This window comes from Lasioglossum baleicum, chromosome 1, assembly GCF_051020765.1.
Source record: "Lasioglossum baleicum chromosome 1, iyLasBale1, whole genome shotgun sequence".
NCBI lineage: Eukaryota > Metazoa > Arthropoda > Insecta > Hymenoptera > Halictidae > Lasioglossum > Lasioglossum baleicum.
This window is the reverse complement of record NC_134929.1, coordinates 15,431,044-15,455,986: the sequence shown is the minus strand read 5'-3', so window position 1 is coordinate 15,455,986 and position 24,943 is coordinate 15,431,044. Positions and strand designations below refer to the sequence as shown.

Here is a 24,943-nt window from a genome sequence, read left to right as displayed (position 1 = left end):
GAATACGTCTGGTGCAGAATGTAACAATTCAAGATAATCAATATGATTCCGTGGTGATTTGCCTTCTTACCGACAAGAATCTTCTCAGTGGCTTGTGCACCGACGAGATCACGTCGGTGGCCTTCTGTTTCTTACTCGAGCCAGAATATATCCTAGAGGGCGTAAGAAAACACCGAATTATTCGAGTGACACGATCTCCCATAAGGCTGACAGTTTTTAACTAGTATCCTTCAGTTTTGGTTTTTTAATCAATTTTATGAGGACGAAATATCATTGCCATTATTACTGTAATTCTTAAGACATTAATAATAATAATTGATACAGTTAATCAAATATAATAAGTTGACTTAATGTGATTACAATTAAGGTATTTTATGCATTTATGACAAAAATGAGTAGGTGCAATATAAAACAGTAAAAACATTAGCAGAATTTTAAAATACTTTTATGTTATTTTCTAGCTATTAAACATATTATGCAAGAAGACTTTCTATTTCACTCCAATTTGATGAAATTCAAGTAAAAAATGTTTACTTTGCAGGAAGGTCCGCTGTCTAATGATCAACCAGCCCCATAAATGGTAGGTGTTACGAAACGTTTTTTGACTGTTGGACAGTGTAATTGAATCAGCTAACCACAAATATAATATGTCTTATCAATTACAGTAATAATGATAATGATATTTCGTTCTCATAATTTATTAAAACTTCAAAACTGAAGAATTGGTTTACCAACCTCGGTCTCCCCTAAGGGACGTTTCGGTTTCGGTTCGAACGAGCGTACGAGTACGTGCGGGTGCGCGTTGCTGACAATCAGACCGGCTCGCTCGTAGGCCTCGGTAGTCAGTGTATTCGTAGTCAGTAGTAGGCTCGCGCGCCTGCCGTGAGGGTGGCTGCTTGGCACGTAGCCTGCAGCTCGCCACTTTCGTGCTTCCCTGCCTTTTTCTCCGTCGTTTTCACGTTTTCTTTAATACGAACCGTCCTGTTTGATAGTGCCATCACGCTCTTCTTTTCCCAAAGTCAGAAGAACCCTAAAATGCAAACGAAACATATCTTAGTAGGTGCGTGTTTATGCGCCGCGTATGTGTGTTCCTGTGTCCTTGTGTGCGTGTGTATGTGAGTGTATACAGAAAAATTAACACATATCACTGGTAGCTGACAGCAACACGCGGACCACTGTACAACATAGAAGCGTCACATGCTGCTCTAATTAGGCAAGGTCAAGTTCTACAATAACTAGATAGTGGATCTTTATGGAAAGTCAAAATTGTCTGCATTGATTGTGGGAAGCAGGAATAAAATAAAAATTGATTTCGTCCCCTTAATGACTTTGTTACATTAAAAACAGCATTATGATATTCTTAAATTTTCTACTGTTTTCTATTTCACTCAACCAAAATTTCTTTATAAATGCACAAAGATCCGCTGTCTAACGATAACCAAAGTATTCTATGGTGTTTGGCAAATGTTTTCCACCTAAAATTTGCGGCATGCATTTTTATTTTGTAAATGTTAGTCGATGCTTCATTATCTAAAGAGAAAGGATTTAAAACGGTTTCGTGGTTTTTTTGTGGTACAGCAATGTTTAGCGACGCCTCAGAGTCGCCATTCGACTGCTAAAAGATAGAAGGAATTTTATAATTTGAGGTATCCACGTTGGGCTAAAAGTTGTTGAAGTCTTTACAAGAGAGTGAATGTGGGAGAGAAAAAGATGGAGGGTGTAATATTCGCTAGCAGAGGAGAATGTATTTTAATAAGTACTTGTGTTTGATATTTATTTAATTGAATGCCAGCACACACGAGTCCAACGATAAAAAGAAATCAAACTGTTCTATGGTGTTTGGCAAAAGTTCTGCACCTAATTTTAACAATTTTAACAATTTTGGATTTCCTCTACTCCATTTTGCTATAAATGCATATAGATCCGCAGTTTACTCATAGGGAATGGAAATATTGTAGGTCGGAAGAAATGTCTAATTTTCGAGTGCAAAGGGTTAAACTTTCTTTTGTTCGCCGCTGTAATTCGTTGATAAAATACTTCGATGTGTCTTGCGCGTTCTTGTATACCGTACGTTCGGTAAAGTGAAGAAGCGAAGAAAGGTGTTCGGACGCGTCCTGCAACGCGATACCCGTTCCGTGCCAAATTAACTCCTTCGCAAGTTTTATAGCACGCGAAATGATCGTTCCTGGTCAGGACTTTGTTTCCTTTATACGCGGACTGGAAAGTCTGTTGCGCTTACCGGCCGAGATGTTATCGTTTCGTCTGACATCTTCATCTTTATTAAACATCCGCTGCGACCGATTTCGCCAAATTTGGTGGCGGGTTTGCACGTTTTACATTTGTGTTTGCAACACTCGTAGTTGTTTAATACGACTGTTTGAACGAGTATGCAAATTCTTGCGAGTTAAATTGAAATAGCGTAACTTTATTATTTCTGCGTTCTCGTTTGTGGGGCTACATACTTTTGAACGGTTGAAACATAAGGGAAATCCAACAATTTCTTTTTATGTTATGCAATTACGTTTCTTCAAAAAGTCAATATACACGGTGTCAAGAAAATTTGAAAATGAAATTGTAAAACCAGTCATTTTTACTGGTGTGGTAGTTCTAGTGTTAATGAAAGGATCGTGTTCTACTTGTCGAGAGGAACAAACTTCTCAAAGGAATCAAGGAATGGGTAAAAAGTGAATCGTTCTCTTGTGAAAATTGACGATGTGTTTCGCGTTAAGTCTTTATAGGAATTTAAAATTGACTTGAGCACACTAAATAAATTTTAGAGCGGACGGTCACGCCTTTCACTTGTTAAGTACATACATGCATAAGGGCGTGAATGCGGGTCACGTCGGTTTTTTGCATGTTCATCGAACGTAAACATGATGTTGACTCGGCCTTGTCCCTGTTGCTCTCATTTTGAGTGCGAAGAATGTGTAGACTACATCCACGCAGCAGAAAACAGTGGAGTAGAAACTCTATTATCGGAATTCTGGTTGACACAACAATCGATTAACAGAAATTTAATTACTAGACTGCGGATCTTTATGCAATTATGGCTTTCGAAAATTTTCAAAGAATGCTAGATGATAGATTTTAATTTATTTCATATCTAAAGAGGCTACCTCCACGGAAATCAAGATGTTATTTGATTCGACTTTCTTAAAATTCGTCTACAAAAATTGCAAATTGCATAAACATCTGCAGTCTATTAACTATTGTTTGAGGTTTAAACAATTATTGTATTGACGCTGTTTTCATTTTACTTACGTTCCGCTTTGTGAGTGGATAGAACACGATGAGGAAGTAATTGATAATTATATCCGTGGCATAAAACCGTGAAATTGGACGAACATGAAAGTTAATTAATAGAGGTGGAAAAGCAAGAGTAGAAGCTAAAAAAATTGCATGTTAATTTCTTTCGTAAGGGGAAGCCACTTAAAAAAGATTTAACAAATCTGCACAGTGCCACATAATCATTCTATTCATTATATTTGTTTACTTTTACTCATTACTAGACTGTGGATCTTTATACATTTATGGTTTATAAAAACTTTCAAAAAATGCTGGAGTATCAAATTCGATAGAATTTAGTATTATTTTTATTTATTTGATACCTACAAATGTTATTACTAATGAAAATAGGATTTTACTTGGTATCACTGTCTTAAAATTTATCTATAAAAATTGAAAATTGCATAAACATCCTCACTCATTACACTACAATGTAATATATTTTTGAAAGTTATTGTATACAGTGTAAAATATTAATATCGCTTATTTATTCTCATTTCAATCATAAAACATGAAAAATTTCATTTTTACTTTAAAGCTAATATTCTTAGAAACATTCAGTGAAACATACAATCTTTGTGAATGAGTACAATTATTAAAAGTTTATTTCTTTAACGAAAAAATCTTGTCATAAGCTGTTTAAAATTAGCACTCTCGATAGTGTATATTATTTTAAAATATAAGAACTTACTAAATAGACCATGAGATGCATACAAAATTTTCAGAGCCTTATGCATGGTTTTGTTCAAGGTCACTTGAAGGTCATGTTGTTACAGGTCGTTGAACTTATCCTGATGTATCCTACAATGTCTCCATATGTTAAAAACATGTTGAAAACTTGAAAAATACGACCTTGAGAGGGAAAAAGTCGTTCATTCTATGAATGAAATTTGTCCTTGGACCATTTTTTGTATTGGCAAACATAACGAAAATAATGACAAGTGCAAAATGGAAGAAATATCCCTCATACAACATTACTTGCACAATTTATTAATACATTTTTTATTTTATAATTACTGAAGTTACAAGGATGATTCCATTGGAAATTATTCAATAAATTTCTTCATTCAAGGACGTATTGTTGTAAAAATTACGAGAAATTAAAAAAAAATTCGGTCTTGTAGTTTTTATAAAACAATGTAATACCAGTCGCATTTTGTGCTCGGTACGGTTAGTGTTAATATCATAGAAAATCTTGGTATTACGCTTGGTTTTTGTGCATTTGGTGATGCATTCTGCGGATTCTTCCGGCTTGATTCTCGGCTTGACACATCAGCGTTAATTTGTTAACTCGACTGTTAGTCGAGCTTGGTCAGCACGCATACCGCGCGCATTTAACGTACACACATTAAGTATGCCGGCCGTGATGAATGTACTGGCATTCGTCTGTAGTATAATTGTCAGAGTAACTTCTTTCCGCCCGTGCTCTCGGTTTCTTTCTCCAAGTTCATATTATCTGTTCAGACAAGGGTCTGCTCAGAGAGTCTAACTTTCTTTTCAGTTAGAGATAAAGTTTCAGTAAGGATGACAACAATTTCTTGAATGACGATAACGTTTTTAATATTGGACCATACGACTTGGTTTTTTTTGGAAAGTTATAACAATTAGTTTATTACACGACGCGGAAAAAGTCACATCTCGATTATCGAGAAATTACATCTTAATTCACAAATAGTTATATTATTAATAATTACAATTTTGAAATGTTTTAGCTTACTAAACTGACAAGGTTCTATTTATTTAGATTTTGTGCAAGTTTTATTACAACGTGTGCTTGGATAAAGAAATTTGTCGAATCAATTTCCATGTAAGCAACTTCATAATTTCAAAAATTGCAACATGCAAACTAGAAAAACTGGTAATTTGACCGGCAGTGTTAGGTTAATTTTACAAAAGTTCCACAGGAACAGATATTCTCTTAGATCAAACGTAGAAATTCGGACTTGATAAATAATTAAAAAAAAAAAGTGAGATAACGGTTGATTCTGATCTCTGCTAAAAAGAGTTCCACATGCCTAAGACGTAGTATGATACGGCTAACGGTATCCATACTTTAGAAGATTTGTGACACAGATGGCTAAAGATTATGATGATTTATCCAGCTAGCAATCTTCGCGACCCGCATCCCCAGTGCTTGTATTCATTGTTCCGGGCTGCATTGTTCTTAGACGCGTAAACGGCATAATGGAGAGTGCACGGAAACTGTCGTGCTAACGATCTATACTGCCGATAACGAGAGAACATGACCAATAACATCGTTAGACCGGTCAAGCTGGTAAAATGTCGCTAAAGTTTCTATCTTCGATTATGCTAAAGTTTCGTTGCACAAACGTGGAACTCTTCACCGTGTAAACGTACAGCAGCGTATTGCATCAGGCAGAAACGATGTGCATTGTGATAAGGGATGGATATCGGGGGGTCACTTTGTACAAAACATTTGTAATGGGTAGGAACTACCACACGAAGGAACCGTAGACGTAGAGGAGTCAGTGACATAATTGATGGCACACATTCTAAAACAGAATAACTCTTTTATAAATATGTAAACCAAAGTTTAATAGACGATGTATAATGTATTTATTTTTTACAAAAATGATTTCATATAATATACATATACTAATGCAGCCAAATAATAGGGGATACTTCAAGTATTTTGGTAATATCGGATGTACATATGTTACTTCAAGCACATTTACCGATAACACTGTTCAACAGCCAAAAAACGTTTCGATTTTCACTATGCGATTCTTATAGAGTTGTTTGCGCTGATTCCGAATCTGTCCTTAATTTTTCCCCTAGACGGAATTTTTGCGAAATTTGATTTTGAAAAGAGAACATATTTTTCAACTTTATACAAATTTTCAGTTGTTTTTTACAGCAAAAGATTCTGTAGACTTCCCCGAATACAGTGATATCAAATATTAATACATTATGAATGTTCAAATAACATGTTTAAACAATCATTAAAAATGGAAGGACACCACTTTTGCACCAATTTTTCAGGATATTTTTAAATTTATCTTACAAAATAAAGGTCCAGCGTAAAATCGAACTATTTCACGTGATAGAGTAGACTTATACCCCTTGAGAAACCACCGTTTCAAGTTTGAAACGTCGACGTTTTTTTCGAACCAGAAAGCAAAATATCTTCGCCCGACGTTGCCGCCAGTGGCATTCACCACTAGCCCCGCTAGTTCGAAAGGATTCGGCGCGGCGAACAACCGCCGAATGATAAGTCTAGAAAAAGACCTTTGCATTGAATTATCTTAAATTACAAGCAAACGAGGTTTTAATAACAGGTCTACTGAATAACGAATTTGAAATTACTAGTCTATTTATGCAGACAAAATGGACAATTAAACCTGCAATATCTTCTAGCGAATGATACAATACCGCTGCGTGCAGGTTGACGTGTGTACAATGCGAAATTTTCACAGGGGTGGACTAATGATGGTAGAATGGGGGAAGTTCTGTTATCACCAGAATCTACGTTAAACAGCACTGTCGTACAACATCGTTCAAAACCTTTGAAATGCTGGAAATGGACGATGTACTTCCATTGAGTTAGAAATAACTTCTGCTCCCACATTTCAAATTGATGTCGGTTCAGAATAGTTTATACAATCAATAGTTACCTCCATTACGTATTCCTGTTATTCCGTTTATTAATTTTCGTTGTCGCTCTATTATTTTCTATTATTCACGGCGAAATATTACTACTTACATGAATATTAGATTCTCGAAAAATTGTTCATATTTAAAATGTAATAATTTCGTAAAAAAGTGATCGCACGGCAATTTGGACTCATTTTAAAGCTAAAACCCAAGTTTCATAATCTATATTCATAATTTCATTCATTTTGTTCTAAGATTTTTGGCATGATGTAGTGGCGAGAAATTGAAGACACATTTTCTTTCGAAAATAGTAGTAGTTACCCTCATTCCCTACAGTACATATCAAAGTAATTGTATGAAAGTTAGTTTCTCATCCTGAATAAGAGTTATGATGGATCTTTGGCCAAAAGAGTTACGAAATTTAGTCAATTTTTCACTAATACACCGCAACGACTACATGGATTTTTTCACAACGGACACACCTACTAAAGTATTTCTATTAATATGCTGCCACATTCAGCAACGGACGAATTAGAGTTAGAGCATTCTGTACGAAAAAATACTGATCTAATTTAACATAATTTTTTGCATAACTAAGTAAGTTGTTGTGCGACTTTTACTACATCAAATGAAAAATATGCGTGCTGATCAGAAGTAGGGACATTGACCTTATGAGTTACTCATGAATTGTAACCTCTCCAGGAATCACTGTGACTCAAACGTAGCAACGATCCTGATACGTAAAACGCACTTTCCTCTCGCGGGAACATTTCTCAGGTGAGATAGTGCCGAAGTGCACGGTGCGTTACACAGTATCCGAGGCGTGTACATTTGTACGGATGTCTTTATCGCTTTATGAGCCCCATAAAGTGCGCTTGTCTGTCGCGCCGACCTTGTATCTTCAAAGTATGAAGCGCCGACCGCGGAAAGAGAGCAACAAGGAAAGAGCATTTGGCCATTGTTTATGCGTCTTATTATGTACACTCTCGCCGTCCATTGCGACTTTAAATGCGTGTACGCGGAACGCATGACAACGAAAAATAAAGAAACCGACGATGGTGATTTACGAAAGTGTGCGCGGAGAAAGGTTCGATAACGAAGACGATTTAAGTTGATTTCAGCTCTCCAACTTTCCTCGTGAGCCCCCGAGAGAGAATTCTGTGAATGGTAGGTTTGATCAGAGTTGCCAGATTAAGACTTGTGTCCCCACTAGGGTGGCTCTTATTTTCGATTTTTCGATTTCTTTTAAAGCACCTCTAGGATTGCTTAAAATGATTAAAAAACATCTACTGTCTATTATATTAGTGCAATTCTACTTTGTCGAAAGAAACATTGTTTTATACAGAATACATATCTAAAGAAATAATATATTTGATTGATATAAACTTTGTTTTTACTCACACACACACAAACATGTGTTATTAATTCTTAAATTTTATCAATTTGCTTCATACTGTTGACGTAGTAGTGTAGATGTTTTGTATGTGGCATTTAATTCATCAATGTTGTAGTTTTCGCAAACGTTCATAGTTCAATAATTGTATTGTGATAGTAAAATAATAGTAATAAATAGGGACTTGTTGTAAATTGAAAGGGGCTAATGTAAACGTTCTGAAAGTAATATTTAAATTGCGTTTTAACTGTTGGAAACATATAGTATAGTGTAAAAGATATTTAATTGTCATTATTGAAGTCGGGGAATTTTTGTGTGCGTACACAAAGAGTCAACGAGCTTGGTTTGTACATACGACCTCCCTATTAAATTGTGCGGGAGAAGAATTCTTCGTTGGTGGTCTCAAGTATCGTTTCAAGTTATTAATGATAGGCCCTCTAAAAACAACATTTCATACTTATAACGATCATTTATATGCGGTTGTATATTACATCTGACGTGACAATTTCATAAACTGTTACATGTGGTGTAAATAATCATTTATAAGGAAAAGTGGAAGTATTTAACACTAATCGTACTGCGACAGGTCAAATGAACGTTTTCACATTCTTTATTTTTTAATTATTGAAATTATAAAGATGCTTCCATTAGAAATTATTCAATAAATTTCTTTATTCGAGCACGTATTATTATAAAAATTGTAAAGGATCTGAATAAAATCAGTCTCGTAATTTCTATAAAACAATATGTATCCGATATATTTTGTACCCGGTTAGTGTTAACAACATACAATAGTATTCACCGAAGTAGTATAAGTTTATCCATTTTGTTAGTAGAGCCTAACGAACTGGAGTAAATCTAACTTTTTTTCGCATATAAAGATACTGTAAAGGAAGATTCTTTTAGGGAACATGAACCCTTGCCTTACAATATCGTGTCAGACTCGTGATGAAAATTCTGAACAGAGTCTAATAAATATGTATGCTATTAATTTCCTTTAAATCGAAATAAAATTCTATTTTAGTTTTGTTAATGTACAGCTATTGGGGAACATGTAGGCCTACAATAGATATAAAGTTTCTCCTTTTTTTAGGAAAAAGAGAATTATAAAAAAAGTTTTAATCACTGAAATCGTAAACTAAATCGTACAGCGTCATTTTCATATTATTTCTTTTACAAAAAATTAGAAAATGGTGGAGTTGCATAACATTATTTAACTCCATGTCTGAAATTGAAATTTACTGGTTATGCATACATATATGCAGTAAAAGTTTCAGTGGATTTATAACTGTTTTCCTAGAACAAAAAAGTTAAAGTCAAAAATAACTGTTATATCAGAAGTAATTGAAAGTTTTAACAGTTTCCTTCAAGCCCTGCTTGCGACGGCGCAATTCGCATAATCTTCATCTTAATATTATTATTTGATAGCCAACCGTATAATTTACAACAATTTCATCTGATCCTGGTGGACAGCCGAAATAATTTCGCGCGATACTATTTACTGCCGATGTTTTGCATTTCCGACTAGCCCAACAGGGTGTAGCATATGGTTTGTGGAAATACTGTTCGGGGCATTGCGTGTGTCCCGACATAATCGCGAACTGTTTGGATTACAAAGGCTAGTCAAGATAGAGATAGAGTTTAATTTATTCACTCTGATTACGCTTAGCTATCTGTGCAACTAGTTACTAATAGTTAGTACGGATGATCATCGGTAACATCTAAAATTATTGTTCACACCATTGTCTTCGTCATTTGACTTTTTAACATCCTTGTCGTTGAAATTAAACCATTGTTATTTAACAGGCTCGCTGCCAACTCCATGTATTTCAGCCGATCACCATTTCGGATTTTGTGTGAGGAGAATTGAACAAATGTTAAACCCGTTGGTATTTAAAGTCAGATTGCACGAACGATTTTCGCGTAATCGGTAAATTTTGGTGATTTCTAGAGTTGCATTCAGATATTACGCGTAGAAGATTAATCTTGTTTGAATCACTTAATAATCATAATTGAAATATGAAATCATAAATAAAATTCAAGTGTAAAACAAAAATGTTGCTATTTTTAAAAAGCGCATGAGAGTTAATGGTTTGAAGCTGCAATATTCAGCTGATCAGACTAAAAGTTCCTGATTATTAGGCTGCGGATCTTCATGCATTTATAGCAACGTTGAGTAAGTGAAATTCAAAATTGTTAAAAAATCTTTAAAATTGAAGATGTTAATATATGATTTCTCCTCTTTTAAAATCATCAAGGGAAGAAATAACATTAAATTTATTTTGCATAAAGATCCATAGTCTACTGATTATTACTATTACTTATCAACAAAGAATGGGGATTTTTTCTCTTCTTTTTTTTTATATAAAACACGCTGGTTTCATGTAAGGTTTACACATAACAGTCTAATAGTAAGCACAGTAACGCCTCGATAGTATGAGATTCGTGTCACAGTAAGTCCCCCAAGTTGCGACGGGGTCGACTTTTTCACACCTTTCAAGGACTTGGAGAGGCACAATGGGAAATGTTAGGAGTCCATTCTCATTCGGTAGTCGAGAGTGCAAGAGCCCAGCAAGGGGTATGTTCTGTACATTTATCTGTGAGGCGCTGCGGGACATCAGCCAACCCTAACAGGCGGTGGGGATTAAACGCGACAGTTATCGAAGCGTTACTGTACTACTCTGTTCAAGAAATTACTGGAATGATATTTCACTAACATCTGGACTGCATTTTTGTAGGCAAATTTTAAGAAACTGGAATGAAATGAAATCTTATTTTCAGTGGTAATAATAGTCTTTGTAGATCTGGAATAATTAAAAAGTCATAGATAAAAAAGTTAGTCACATAGGATTGTAAATCTAAAAAAGATGGGAACTTTTATACATATACATATATTTTTGAAAATTGGAGTGTGCAGAAACAACATGCAACTAAAATTTAAACGAATGTGTCGTTCATACTAAAAGCAGTTCTACATATATCCATACGCTTTAAAGTTTAGAAAATAAGTTCGGTCCTCATCATTCCGATTCTCGTTTAAATGGTCAAACAAAGTATCCAATTCGTCACAACAGAAGTTGCTTCGAACGAAACGTCTGAGACAGTGAATTGATTGCTCCTTATACATCACTGAATCTTACAATTAGCCCTACCCCGCCGCGCAAACTGATCCCATAAATCTCCGTTACTACGGTTCGAACATAATAAAGTATTCCGCGAGAATAATCTGTTCTTCCGAGGCCATACGACGCGGGGCAGATGGGATCACTCGAAATTCATTAGTCCCTTCCACCCACCCCAGTCCCATTCTATTTCCAAACTGTGCCGAATGTCAAATCGAATTTCCTCGGTTAAATCCGGTCCACGAATCACTATCCCCCGGCCTGGACACCGGGAGTTCATTTTCCCTTTTTCTCCCTTGTCCTTGTATCTCCGCACATAGATCTGCTTTTCTACCGATCAGGAGGGTGCCCGGTTAAGTAAACTTCTTCAAACGGCGAACTCCCTGTAAGATTTGTTGAGAAAGAGCTCGAGGAGGCGACGAAGGAAGAACAAGAAGAAGCAATGTAAAAAGAGGAGGATAAGTTCCGGACGGGGCGTGATGCAGGTTCGTTGGCAGATAAATGGCCCCGCTCTCCTGAACTTCTCTTATAGAGATATTAATCTTTACACAGGAGCGCTTCTTCCCACTCGTCTGCTATCATATCGGCTCGCGTCATTCAGCGTTGACCGATTCTACCGTCCTTCTCTGCCACTTGCAACATACCGAAACACAGTACAGTATTTGACCGGAAATGCGCGCGAAAAGTCGTTCAGAATGATGACCTTCATAACATATTTCAAGGTCGTTGAAATCGGTGAGGCATCCGCCATTGTAATTACCAAAAAGTTTACGTTTTGCACAAAATTTATGAACTCTACCCTTTGCACTCCTTTGTAGAGTGTGACTCGATATTAGAGAAAGAAAAATGTATATAAAACGGGCTTTTATATCTATTTGATCATTCCTTCATTTATTTTTCTTATCTGTTAGTTAAAATCAAATATAAGTTGCACAAATATAAATTACAACAGAGTTTGAGAGATGTATTTAATATAAGTAGTCAGGAAAATTGTTATAATATATAATATTTTTAAAATGTCCCGCACTAGGGATTTCAAGAAATCGTGTAACCAAAGAAAATGTTGATTATTTTTCACTTTATGTTGGTTAAAAAGGTATTAAATTTGTTTCGTTTATATAAAAAATACCTCAAGTGCTTGGCCCTAGGGAAATTCCCCCAGGTCGAAAGTTTTCGATCTTCCGTCCACGATCACATCGTATCCTCCTAACCTTCCCACTCTTCCCTCTTGTTCCCTCTCTTCGATATTTTGATTTCCTCTTATAGGTTGTCCCCTTCTGTTTCTCGCGACTGTGGTGCTATGAAAAGTGGAATACCATATGTCTATGTCAGAGGGGAGGAACGCGGCACAGGACAGACGGATCGAGGACCTTGTTCCTCAAAGTTAGCTCACGAAACTCACGATCGTGGAAACAACTTTTGTTCACTACATCGTTTCACATATTTCTGGCCGGTGTAGTACACGTTTTTTGAGTTCTAGGCTAGTGATCGGTAAACCCATTAGTAGACTGCGGAAATCTAAGCAATTTTCAATTTTTGTAGGCAAATTTTAAGAGAAAGTGGAATTATATAAAATCTTATTTTCAGTGGTAGTAGCCTTTGTAGATCGGAAATAACTAAAAATCGTCAAAAATTCTATCGTATTTTACGTTCCAGCAAGACAACGATTTAGATTTCTTTTGAGAGCCAAATTTCTTTACAAGAACCCTGTTTGCAGACGTCGGTTAAAACTAGATACACTGAATAAAATTAGATATCATACTTTATAATAATCTTATTTATTGATAAAGATATAGTAGAAATTGCTCTTTATTTGAATTTAGATATAACACACTGATTGATTGAAAATTGTATTAAAGTAATGGAATTAAATGAAAACTATTCAATTAAAATAAAATAAATCAATAATTAATAATATAAGTTAAACCCTTTGCGGTCGGAGCTATTTTAATTCGAAAATTAAACATTTCTTCCGACCTAAAATAATTCCATTCTTTAATTATTTTCATTTTATGGATATGAAAAATTTATATTCCACCTCATACAATACTGAAATATTTAGTAATATAGTAATTAGTAATCTAAACAATATTTTGAATAATGGTATAGCAATTTTTAGTGGTGATCATCCGAGTGTTAACGGCTAATATGACGCATTAAATATAACGATGTAACTCGCGTCTAAGTATTCGCATCTTCTCAGGGGGTCATAAGATTTTCATTTTCATGGAAATGAAGTCGCCTAATGAAAATGGGATTCGATAAAAAAACCGAGCATACGATTTCCGAACGTTTGGCATACGGACACGCTAGGTGGTTATTGCGGTGGCATGGGTGTGCGTAGTTTGTGACGCAATGGTGTCGTTGAGGGCAGGTGTGAGGAGGTCCATGGTCTCTCTACCTACGGAAATAAATGCAGTGCGTTAATACATGTATGTACGGCGCCGCCACACTATCGCGATTCGCAACGTTTGTGTGGGAGCGGAACCGTGTAGATGAGCGCATAAATATACGGGACAACGCGTAAACGCACACTATCACACGTGAGTGAGCGACCGAGTGGGAACAATATAGTGTTCCATGGGGGTATATGGTGTGGCACGGTGCATGATATCGCCGAGGTGGGGACAGATCGATAGTATAAGGGGCCTTCCAGACCTTATGGTGCCTCTTCCACCTCCTATTTCTCCTTCTCTCTTCCTGCTCCCTCTACCTTGCACAGTTCCACGAAATTAACACGTGTTTATATTCCACTTTTTCCAGCAGAGCTTGACCCTCCTCCGGGAAACGCCGAGATCATCTTACGCGTATTAAATGCTTTTTACGATTTCGCCTGTCGCGCACAGTGTTTCGCGATCAATGCTAACCAGGTGGACAAAACTCAGAATTTCGTAAAAAGTAGATGCTCGTCATACGAACTAATGTCTATACAATACGAATACAATATAGGCAGACAAATCTCTGTATGAATATAAAATTGATATACAGTGAACCACGAAAGTATTTGAACGCACTTTAAAACGGCATAACTTTTTTATGATCGGATCAAACGACCCGACATTTTTTGAGCGATTAGAGGAATTGATTTGCCAAATGACATGCAGAAAATATTTTGAAAAAATTGCAATTGCTAAGAATTACATGAGAAAGTAAAAGGGGCACCATTTATAACTTTTTTATTAGCGAAGATGTACAGAGTGTTCCCGCTATTGATGTGACTTTCGGGTATGCGGATGATGTGACTTTTTTATCTCCCCTACTACGGGGGTTCCCCCTTGGGCGGTCGATCGCGCTAGAAAGAAATTAAGGTAGTAGGCTGTTTAAATTGGGGTTTTATGGAATAGCATTAGTACAATACAACAATTTCCCGCTTAGCACTGTTGTTTACCCAGGATCGTCGTTTACACTAGGAAAAGTTATCCAAGAAATCTATGTTCAGCACACGTAAAAAAACGTAGTACCATTTCGTTTCCTGAGACTCGATACCCCCGAGGTTCTCACAACAATCGCGGGAACACGTATACATAGAGAAAATGTATATCTTTTGTATGGCTATATTTATTTGAATGCTTAAATATTGATTAGAAACGAATCAAAGTTTATTTCATCTAAAATGAAACGCGTAACATTCATATGTGTTAGACTTTGTGAAAAACCTTCATCACGAGTCTGGCTCGTCAAAGTACGGTTAAAAGGTTATTTCAAATGATCTGAGGAATCACCCTCTTCAAGAACATACAACATTGTTGGGACACCCTGTATTGCAGGTTTCGAGTTTCACACGCAACAGAGAACGTCTGAAAATATGATTTAGGAATTTAGTAGCAGCAGAGATTCGAATATCTAGCGTTCAGAAAGTCACAGTGCGGCCGATTCCGAGTTTCTACGAGGTTACATGAGAAACGATCTCGTATCCAATGGCGTGTCAAGGGAACGGGGTTCGGATATAGTGATTAAAGCGATACTTCCGCTGGTCGTTATCGAGCCGCGAAGATAGCATCGCGGTTCTCGATCACTGTCAGGACGCTTACCCTCGACACCATACCAGAAAACCCCATACCGATGTACTACTGCTATGGAGGGTACCGCGAGTTCCAGCCTTGTCTTCTTTACTTTATTGCTTCCTAGTTACTCCTCGTCTTAATTACATAGAGATGCAAAGATGTTACTTCACCAGTTTCGAACAATTTATCCAATTCTGTTTAACCCCTTGCCGTACCTTTTCTTTTACAGTTACAGTGATTAGAACGTCTTTATGCACAAAAATGTCGTAGAAGGGAAAAGGAAATGTATATTTTTTGTATGGCTACATTTATTTGAATGCTTAAATATTGATTAGCAACGAATCAAATTTTATTTCATCTAAAATGAAACGCGTAACATTTATATTTGTTAGACTTTGTTAAAAACCTTCATCACGAGTCTGGTTCATCAAAGTACGGCAAGGGGTTAATTCTTTCTACATACTTGCAGAACCAACCAGACAAAACTTCGTCCCCTTTTATCTATCGAGAATACATTTCGATAATTATTCGGCATAGTAATGACAAGACTGCGGATCTTTATGCAAAATAAAAATGTTTTGCATTGATTGTGGGAGGCAGAAATAACATAAAAATTGATTTCATCCCCTAACGACTTTGTTACATTAAAAGGAACGTTACAACATTCTTGGATTTTTTAAATTTTTAAAATTTTTTTCCATAATTTGTGTCGGAATTATTTAATATTTCGAGTACTTCCACAATAATTGAGTTTTTGTAGCGCACCTAATTATTAGTGGGACAGTATTAAACCTGATTTATCCTAATCCTACGATCGCCCTTATCTGGGGATGCGTCTTTTACCTTGTGTCCCAAAGGATCGTAAAACCGATGCCGTAACTAATCGTTCGACATGCCATTAGTCTATTTATGACGTTGTAATATGCATCCGGAGTCGTGTGGTGGTTTAGGGGATGGGATATAGTACACATATAGGGTGTTCGATTACATGTAGTATATAGTCCGGGGGCTGATTTTACATGCCAGAATAAGACAGGAATCAAGAGTGACAAAATTATGATTTCGAATTTGTTTTTAGTATTGTATCGTTACTAGAGCATGAACTACAGTGGATGATCACTAGACTGCGGATCTTAATTATACAAATATGCAATATCATGCGAAGTGAAAGAAAAATACACTTATATCTTAAAAAGAAAACAAGGAAAAACATTAGTAGAACAAAAAATTAGTGATTCAAACTTTAAACGGCGATATCTCGAAAGGGAAAATACAGTAAAGTCGCGTTTACTGTCCGCGATCACTGCACAGTGCCTATCCACTCCACTGTCATGCTGTCCTTTTCTACGTTCGGCTTTCTTTTGAACTCTAGGCGCGGTAAGATATATGTAGAGTAAGAAATAGTAAGATATAGGAACGCAAGACATGGATTTCCATGTCGTGAGATAGAATGAGGGGATGACTCTGAAAGACGACGTCTCTTGATGGAGTCCGAAATTGTCCGAAATGGAACTGAATGTACGAAACACCACACCCACACTGAGCTCCTTCGCTGCGAAGTGGGCCAGTGGAGTGGGGATGAGTCGGAGTAGGAACACGTAGTGGAGAAGGGAGCGGTGGCGCGTGGAGTGGGGATCGCTGAACGCGATGACGTACTACCGAGCGTCGCGCGGCGAGGTGTGACGGTTAATATTTAAATATTTTTTTCTCCTAAAGCCACCGTTTTTTAAAAAATTTGTTTTTTAATATTGCATTGTCATCCAGTTCTGAGCTATATATTAAAGTTTCAAGTCTCTAGCTCATCGGGAAGTGGTTTAAAATTCGACTACAAGATTTGACGTATATAACAACGACACGGCAAGCTAATATAAGCGTGGTAAAAAAAAAAAATGTCGGTATGCGATCATTATCCGTGCAGAACACGGGCTGTTGGACAGTAAACGCGACTTTACTGTATGTGATATTCGGCGTTCTTCCTTACAAACCACAGAAATATGTACGACCCATGGTCAAACATTCTGTAGATGGTACTATCGAGATGAACGAAGAGCTAGGGTACAAACACGGAGTGGGCACGTTCCATGTACAAGGGGCACGGAGAAACGGGAATGAGATGGAACATATTAAAATATGAGTGTAGTTTGGTGGCGCATGCGTATAATAGCGTTCAACAGTTTGAACATCGGACTTTATGGTGTGGAGTATCATGGGAGTCTGGGTAGGCGGGTGTCGAGCCTCATTAGACAGCATGGGACCGCGTGCATCGTGAGGGGTCGCCGTTCGGAACTCGATGGAAGTGCGTACGGCGAACCGGAAACTAACGACGTTACACCCCAACACAACAACCTTCCTTTTGCACCTACGTTTTCGATTCTTTCGTTCGATCGACAGATGGACGGGGTGGCACAGGATCGTTTGTTTTAAGGCTTTATCGGGGAATTGAATCGGCCTGGTAGGAAACGCGTAATGGACTCGGTCTTACTTTCCGCTCTTTCAAGTTTGCCGAATTTGAATGGCTTCGTTACGATAAGTATACGTTCCATGGAAACGTGCAGGTCCTTTCACACAATTAGACCCAGTCATGGTCATTAAAATGATAGGAGGATGAACGAATTCTCATTAGTAGACTGCGGATCTTTATGCAAAGTAAAAATTGTCTTAATTTATTGGAAGAAATAGAAACCAAATTTAATGATTTTAATAGAGGGGAAATCATTGGTACGGTTAGTGTTAAAAAATTTGAAACATGTCACAGTTAACATTTCTAGATATAATTTTTGGTAATCTTCAATTCGTCAACTTTTTGGGATACGTTTGCACCCCATACACAGAGAGAAGGTTAAAGGAAATTAATAACATACAAATTTATTAGTCTCCGTTTGGAATCTTCATCGCGAGTCGGTTATTAGTAGGTAGAGCTAATCGTAGTTGAATTGAACGATATTATGTTTCCACGAGAAATTTCTGAAATACGACCGCGGGTCACGTTTACGCATGCACAATAGACGCCTGCAAGTGAGTGCATTATGTTTGCACGCTCGAATAATATGTAATAGGTTTCACAGTAATTTTGAATAATTTGCGAACAGACAAGTCCATTTGTCGCGGCGTTAACAATGTTTATCCTCGCAGCGGGAGCAACGCGATTGCCGTTAATCACGATAAATTCACCGTGATTAATTATGCTTTTCGCTCGATTAGCTTTGCCATATCGTGAGAGTGCTGTTTCTGTCTCTTTCATTAGTCGAACAGCCGAATCGCTTACCACGGTTCCCTTTTCTCCCTCTTTATGTATTTCTCTCTCTCTCTCTCTTTTATATATTCTCTATTCCCTTCTCCCTGTCATTCTTTACCCTCTTTTGTCAGCGCATAATTGACGAATCGTTCGTTTTGCTATCGAACGATCAGACCTTCTGTACTCATGCTTCAGCTCTGCTTTAGCCGAGTGCAAGGAGTACTCGATGTAATTCTTCAACGGGGTTCGAGGTGCCATAAAAAGCGCGGCTTCCTTTGAGCGTTCGTAAACGTCTGCCTGCAAAAACCATTGGCTTCGTTATTAATCGTCGGTTAATTACTCTTTCGAGCTTTACGGTGTCGTTCGACGTTTGCTCTCGCAGACTGTTCAAAAATTGATGATCGAAACTTGTTTGTAATTAAACCGCGTTTATGCGTTTCAGTGAATGTCAAACATGGTCTCGACATCATGAACCGTTTAATTAATCTTACTCGGAAGACCCAAAATTTCGTAAGATGTTGCTAACTTTGCACTCTTAATTATTTTTCAATTTTGTTGCCAACAACTCCCTACTATTTTAAGTGTTTTATATGAAACTTACTTCGAAGGACAGTTCCTTGATTGTTACTTATTTTAAACAATTTTGTTTACTAATTATTAGACTGCGGATCTTTATGCGAAATAAAAAATGTTCGCATTGATTGTAGAACATAGGAGCCAGATAAAAATTGTATTCGTCATTTAATGATCCTATTAAACTGAAACTAATACCTTGATGTCCTTGAATATTCTTAACATGTCCACTGCTTTTAATTGGACGTGTCCATTTTTGACATAAATGCATAAAACCTGCAGTCTACTAATTATATGTATTCAGTATAGCTCTCAAAACCTTTGTTGTAATTTATATTTGTGGAACTTATATCAGTTTTTAACTAAAAAATAACCAAATACATAAAAAATACATATAAAAAAGGAATGCGAAGGGTTAAGGTGATGAGTGGACTACCGATGTTGTGCAGATTGAACTTCATCTCCGGAGACCAAAAATTTTTACTTTTTAAATCCGAATTATAATGTTAGGAATTTAGTAGTTCGAAAGTTACGGGTGTTTAAAAAATTCTTTCCACGGTTACATTGTATCCAGTGTTAATAAAACAGTAAATAAGGCAGATATTTTGGTGATTCCATTTAGCTGAGACACTCTGTATATGTACACATACATATGTACGTTATTTACACAATGAAAAACAATGTTCTAACGCGATTGAATCTTCTCAGTTCAAGTATGAATTTTATAAATAATATTTGGTTCCTTTTCGCAATATTTTGGAATGAATTTTTAGTTTTTCGTCCTGCAAAAATATCGGAAAAACGGGATGGTTCTAGAAAGGGACGAGGAAGGAGCTTCGTCCCTTCGATCGAATATGTCATTTGGTACCTGGGTCACGTAGCTCTTCGTATTGACAGGCCAACCAGCCAACCAGGCACCCTCTGTTCTTCTCTCGTTTACTTCAGCCCTTGTCCGAAGCCTGGCTTTATCTGGCTCCAGCGGAACAATCGCATCTTTCCCATATTACCTGAGAATTCAGCCAGAGGATTCTTAACGCTATTAATCGGGATCTCTAATAACACTCTGACCTTAGCCAATTTACTTTTTAATAATTGATCTATTAAATCAGCAGATAACTACGTAGGCACTGGGAGAGATATCAGATCTCTCTTCCAAACGTGTGCAGTGGTTAAAAAATGTATTATATTAGAAAACTCGTGTTAATTCTATTAAAACAATAGTGTATTTTAATAGTGTATGATGTGTCGATTAAGACATAATATGAATTTACCACCCAAATAATGTAGTAGTTGAGAATCTTATTATTAGACAGCGGATCTTATTATCCAAACATTATTTGCTGATTTATTAAATTGAAAACCTTGCTGCAAAAACAAGCCCATTCTTCAATAAAATTGTTTAAGTTCGTTTAAGTTGATTTAAGTTCTCCATACATATATTTATATTGCTGATTTGTTTGAAGAGTAAGAATGAAACCCCTAATATATCAATATAAATATTTTGGTTTCACTATAATTGATGTATGGTTTACAGATAAATTTGGTCGTTCTTTTGTTAGTATCGATTTTTTTTCAGGTTTCTCGGTATCGCAGTTATGGTAAAGCGATGAGCCTGCAGGCCCAGGCTCAAGCCCAACGCCCAGCGAGGTACTCCCCTCAGGAAACCGTCAAGGTAAGCTGTTATGTTTATATTAATGCGCATGCTTGTTACAAATGCTTAGGGTGATTCAATTACAAGATCTTCGTTAATAACGCATCGAAGGGAGCAAACAGTTTAGTAACTAAGTTGCGACCTTGGAACCACATATTACGTGGGGAGGTAGTATACAGTCATACAGGGTGAGCCACGAGAAACATAGTTCGTAGGTGGAAGTTAAATTGTCCGACAAATATGTTGCACACAATCGTAATTAATAATAATAACTTATCCACGACGCGAAACATAATGGTACAAAAGAATTTTTTGTTTGGGTGTTACCTTGGAGGTTATTTGGAGGTCATTAGTGATTTTTTAAAGAGTTTTTAAGCGAAAAATACGCAATTTCAATGTTTTGTAGATTGGAAAATTGGACATTAATTGCCGGTGATTATTTCCGTAATTTTTTAAAGTCTATGCTTGTAAAGTCTATGTTTTTAAAGTCTACGTAAATATTTTTTTAATTTTCTCTACGTCAAGGCTCGTAAAATACATCAATTGTTCCCTTAATTTTGTTGTCTGTCAAGTAAACAATGTTAAAAGAATCTCGTTTTACCAAAGAGATTTCATGGATATTGTGGACACGGTTATAAATCACAGAAGCAAAAACAAAACATAGAAGCAGCACTTGTATCGAGACGTGTATTGTCTGTGTGAAAGATGATCTGTTTTACTGTACCGGGATTTTTTGTACGTACATCGTGCTTGTAATCGGCTTACTTTTTGGAAGTTAATCTATCGGCAGTATCCACATGGCGTCCCCGAAAATCAATGCCATTGACGTCACAACAGACTTTGCAGACATTGTCTTCCTTGCCAGTAGCAAATCTCAATGTTTCCAATATTTGCATTGTTCTATTTATCAAATAATATTTAAATAAAATCTATTTTATATCTCTCTCAAAACAATTCAAGAATATTTAAAATTGCGTTATAAAAATTGTTTTTATTTTTTCTCTCGTTCAGTCAAGATGCAATATGGACGTCTTTAATAATAATCTACTTCAGTATCAGCCTTCGCTTACAGAGGCTGTTTACAGTTAAAAATGAGGGCGTCACAAATTGCCTAAATAATTTTCTGTAGCGGTTTAGTCATTTATTTTTTACATTTGATCGAATATTCTAAAACTAGACTATATTCGATTTCAGTGTAGACAAAATAATCTTTTAGTATTATTTTATGTAGACAAAATAATAATTCAGTATTATTTTATGTAGACAAAATAATAATTCAGTATTATTTTATTCGGATAAAAGAAATTAATATTTTAGTATGATTTTGTTTGGACAAAAATAATATTTTAGTATTATTCTATTCAGACAAAATAATAGAGAAATATAGTATTATTTTATAGTAAGAGAGATGAAAATCGTCAGGCATTTGTTTTCGCCTCGTAGCCGACGCACGATCGAGCGTATCGAGTTTCGCATGCGACTACAATATTTACGCTTATTATGCATAATACGGCAGAGCATTCTGGTACACAGGATGTTTTTTAATAAATATGTGTTATATTTAAAGGAGTACATAGAACGCGAAATGCAAACTAGTTAAATTTATTCGATTAATTTACATACATACATTTTGCGTGCGAAGTAACTTAATTTCCGCCACAAACAAAATTTGAATACCAAGATTCGCTATTTAAATGTAGTTGCGCATTCCCTGGACAAATTGGATATAGCGCGCACGGCGTGAATTAGATACATTCGTTTTAGTCGGTGAGCTTAACGCAATTAACACGAGCGCACTTCTCGGCTATATTGTCGCCGCGTTCACTACAATTCACTCCCGTGCTCGTTCATCATTAGGGTTAATCCTATACGTGTTCGAGTGTGCGCGACCTTGTATCACTTCCTGAGTACTCTGAATTCCGGTTTTCGAGAGAAGCGGGGGGAAAAGAGCTCGCAATTAGACGCGTGTAACCTTAACCGTGAACGACAACATATTTCAAGGTCATTCAAATCTGAGTGGAGGACCCTTTTCTACAAGTTCACCAAAATTTGTATTCATATATTCTGTATTTCAATTCAAACAACAAAATTTGACGCTCAGCAGCTTGTCTTTATTTGTTCGTATTGAAACCTGAAATGTCAGAACGTCTTTTGGAGAAGTTTCACGGTCCACATTAAAAATTTAATTTTCTCGATATTCTGAAATAAGCTAGGCACGCCGGTTGTTCGCTGGAATGATGTTTACTCTACCCTGGTCGCACGCAACACAGTCGTTTGATGTTACAAGAACCTTTATCGCTTTCCGACTACCTATAAATAGGGGGGTGGAGGGGAGAGATAGAACGCCGGAATTCTCCGCAACGATGTGGAGGCATTGAGTATAATTTTCCACGTGAATGCACTGCCGGCTCGTCGCTTTTTCCTAATGACTGTCTTAATTAATATCTCGCGAACAGGCGCGGTTGCGCCGAGCTGTCTCCGCATGAACACGACTCTCCGCCGCTCCCTCTTCGACATCGTTCTACGGATAATTTTCCGCGCGAATGCTCGAACTTCACTCTCGCTCGACGTCGACAAGCCCGTTGGCCGTCCATTGCTCTTTTTCCCGGCTCCTGGTTCCGACATCGCCGGTGTCGAGGACCTCTGCGGCTCAAGTGGGCGTCATGCAGATGACAAAACGCGCGGTGCCCGCTCGGCAAACGAACTTCTGAGACATTTCGTTATTCCAATGTCCCGCTGATTAACGATTCAACGTCAACCACTTACTACATATACGAAATGGAACTTAGAATCTACATACTTCCTGTACATATGATGTATCATCGTTTCTGGGACGCGGACGTTGAGCGACTGCACAGTTCAACATCAATTTTGCGTCAACACAGTAGGGTGTGTGGCCCGAAAAGTCGACAAAAACTATTTAAACGATACTTATGGGGTCAAGGTCATAATATAGTAGGTCGTTGACTTCGTCTTAAGGGGGTAGACTCGTTTCTAGGATTGCAAGGGTGCGGGATGCGCCTTGTCATTTCTCGATAATGCAAAGATTATAATATAATAATATTTGGGTAAACTGTACTTTAGCGGACTCAAAACTTGTGCCTTTCTCCTATAAAGTATGTATTAGTTGGTATGTAATCCAGTAGATTTGTACCCGGAGCGGCTGCAGATCGAAGGTTCGATCCTGTACGGTCAATGGTTCAGGAGCTATGCTTGCTTAAAGTTGAGCAATCTGCAGTGTTTTTGACAGGTAAAGGCGCCGCCATATTGGTTTGTAGTGATGACCGCGAGCCGCTTATCCAGCAGAACCGCCGGTCCTTACCCTCCCTCCGGCCTAATCGCAACCAACTCCGTAAGCAGCGCGCGACCGTCACTACCAATATGGCGGCGCCCTTACCTGTCAAAGACACTGCAGATTGCTCAACTTTAAGCAAGCATACCTCCTGAACCATTGATCCTACAGAATCGAAACTTCGATTTGCAGCCGCCCCGGGTACAAATCTACTGGATTATCTAAATTTTGAGTCCGGCAAAGTAAAGAGCAGCCTAATATTCAGTTATTTAGAAACGATGAAGGAAGGATTACGATTTTGTACATGCATTTGAATAGATACGTTTCATGTAAGCTGGAGTTTTAGCTTAGGCTTAAACGATTCAGGATAGAAATCATCTTTGGTTATTGTAGCTTTGTGCACGCACTCTAAAATCTACCAAAAATATTTTCGACAGTGATGGTTAACATGCACCCTGCGACGGACTCATAAATTTATTAGGTCAATTTTTAATAGGTTAATTTCATATATATTGATTTTTTAAATTTACTCTTACAATACTTAAATGTTTAGTAATTGATTAGATAGCAACATATTTAATAATGTAAACAATATTTTGAATAATGGTACACCAAATTTAATTGGCGCCTCAGAGTCACCATTCGAGTGTTAAAACAAAATGAACACTCTACTTCTTAAGATAAAATCATGGATGCCATCTTCGAATTATATACCGTATATTTTTTTCTTCTTATGATGAGACGAGTATACCCCGTGATGGTGAGGCTGCCGC

The 24,943-nt window shown here is 37.0% G+C and overlaps 1 protein-coding gene across 3 annotated transcripts in view; it reads left to right on the top strand.

The window, feature by feature from the left end:
• Sick (sickie) overlaps positions 1 to 24,943 on the top strand; it is a 375,431-nt gene that overhangs the window by 648 nt on the left and 349,840 nt on the right. Inside the window, exons 1-2 of one of the 3 annotated variants that reach the window (XM_076447119.1) lie at positions 867 to 1,213; positions 20,804 to 20,899. In XM_076447119.1, coding sequence (XP_076303234.1) covers positions 20,834 to 20,899 — 66 coding nt within the window. In that variant the 5' untranslated portion in view covers positions 867 to 1,213; positions 20,804 to 20,833. Of the gene's footprint in view, positions 1 to 866; positions 1,214 to 11,879; positions 11,901 to 20,803; positions 20,900 to 24,943 lie in introns of those variants that run through there. The other 2 variants (XM_076447108.1, XM_076447138.1) reach the window with 2 other exon arrangements.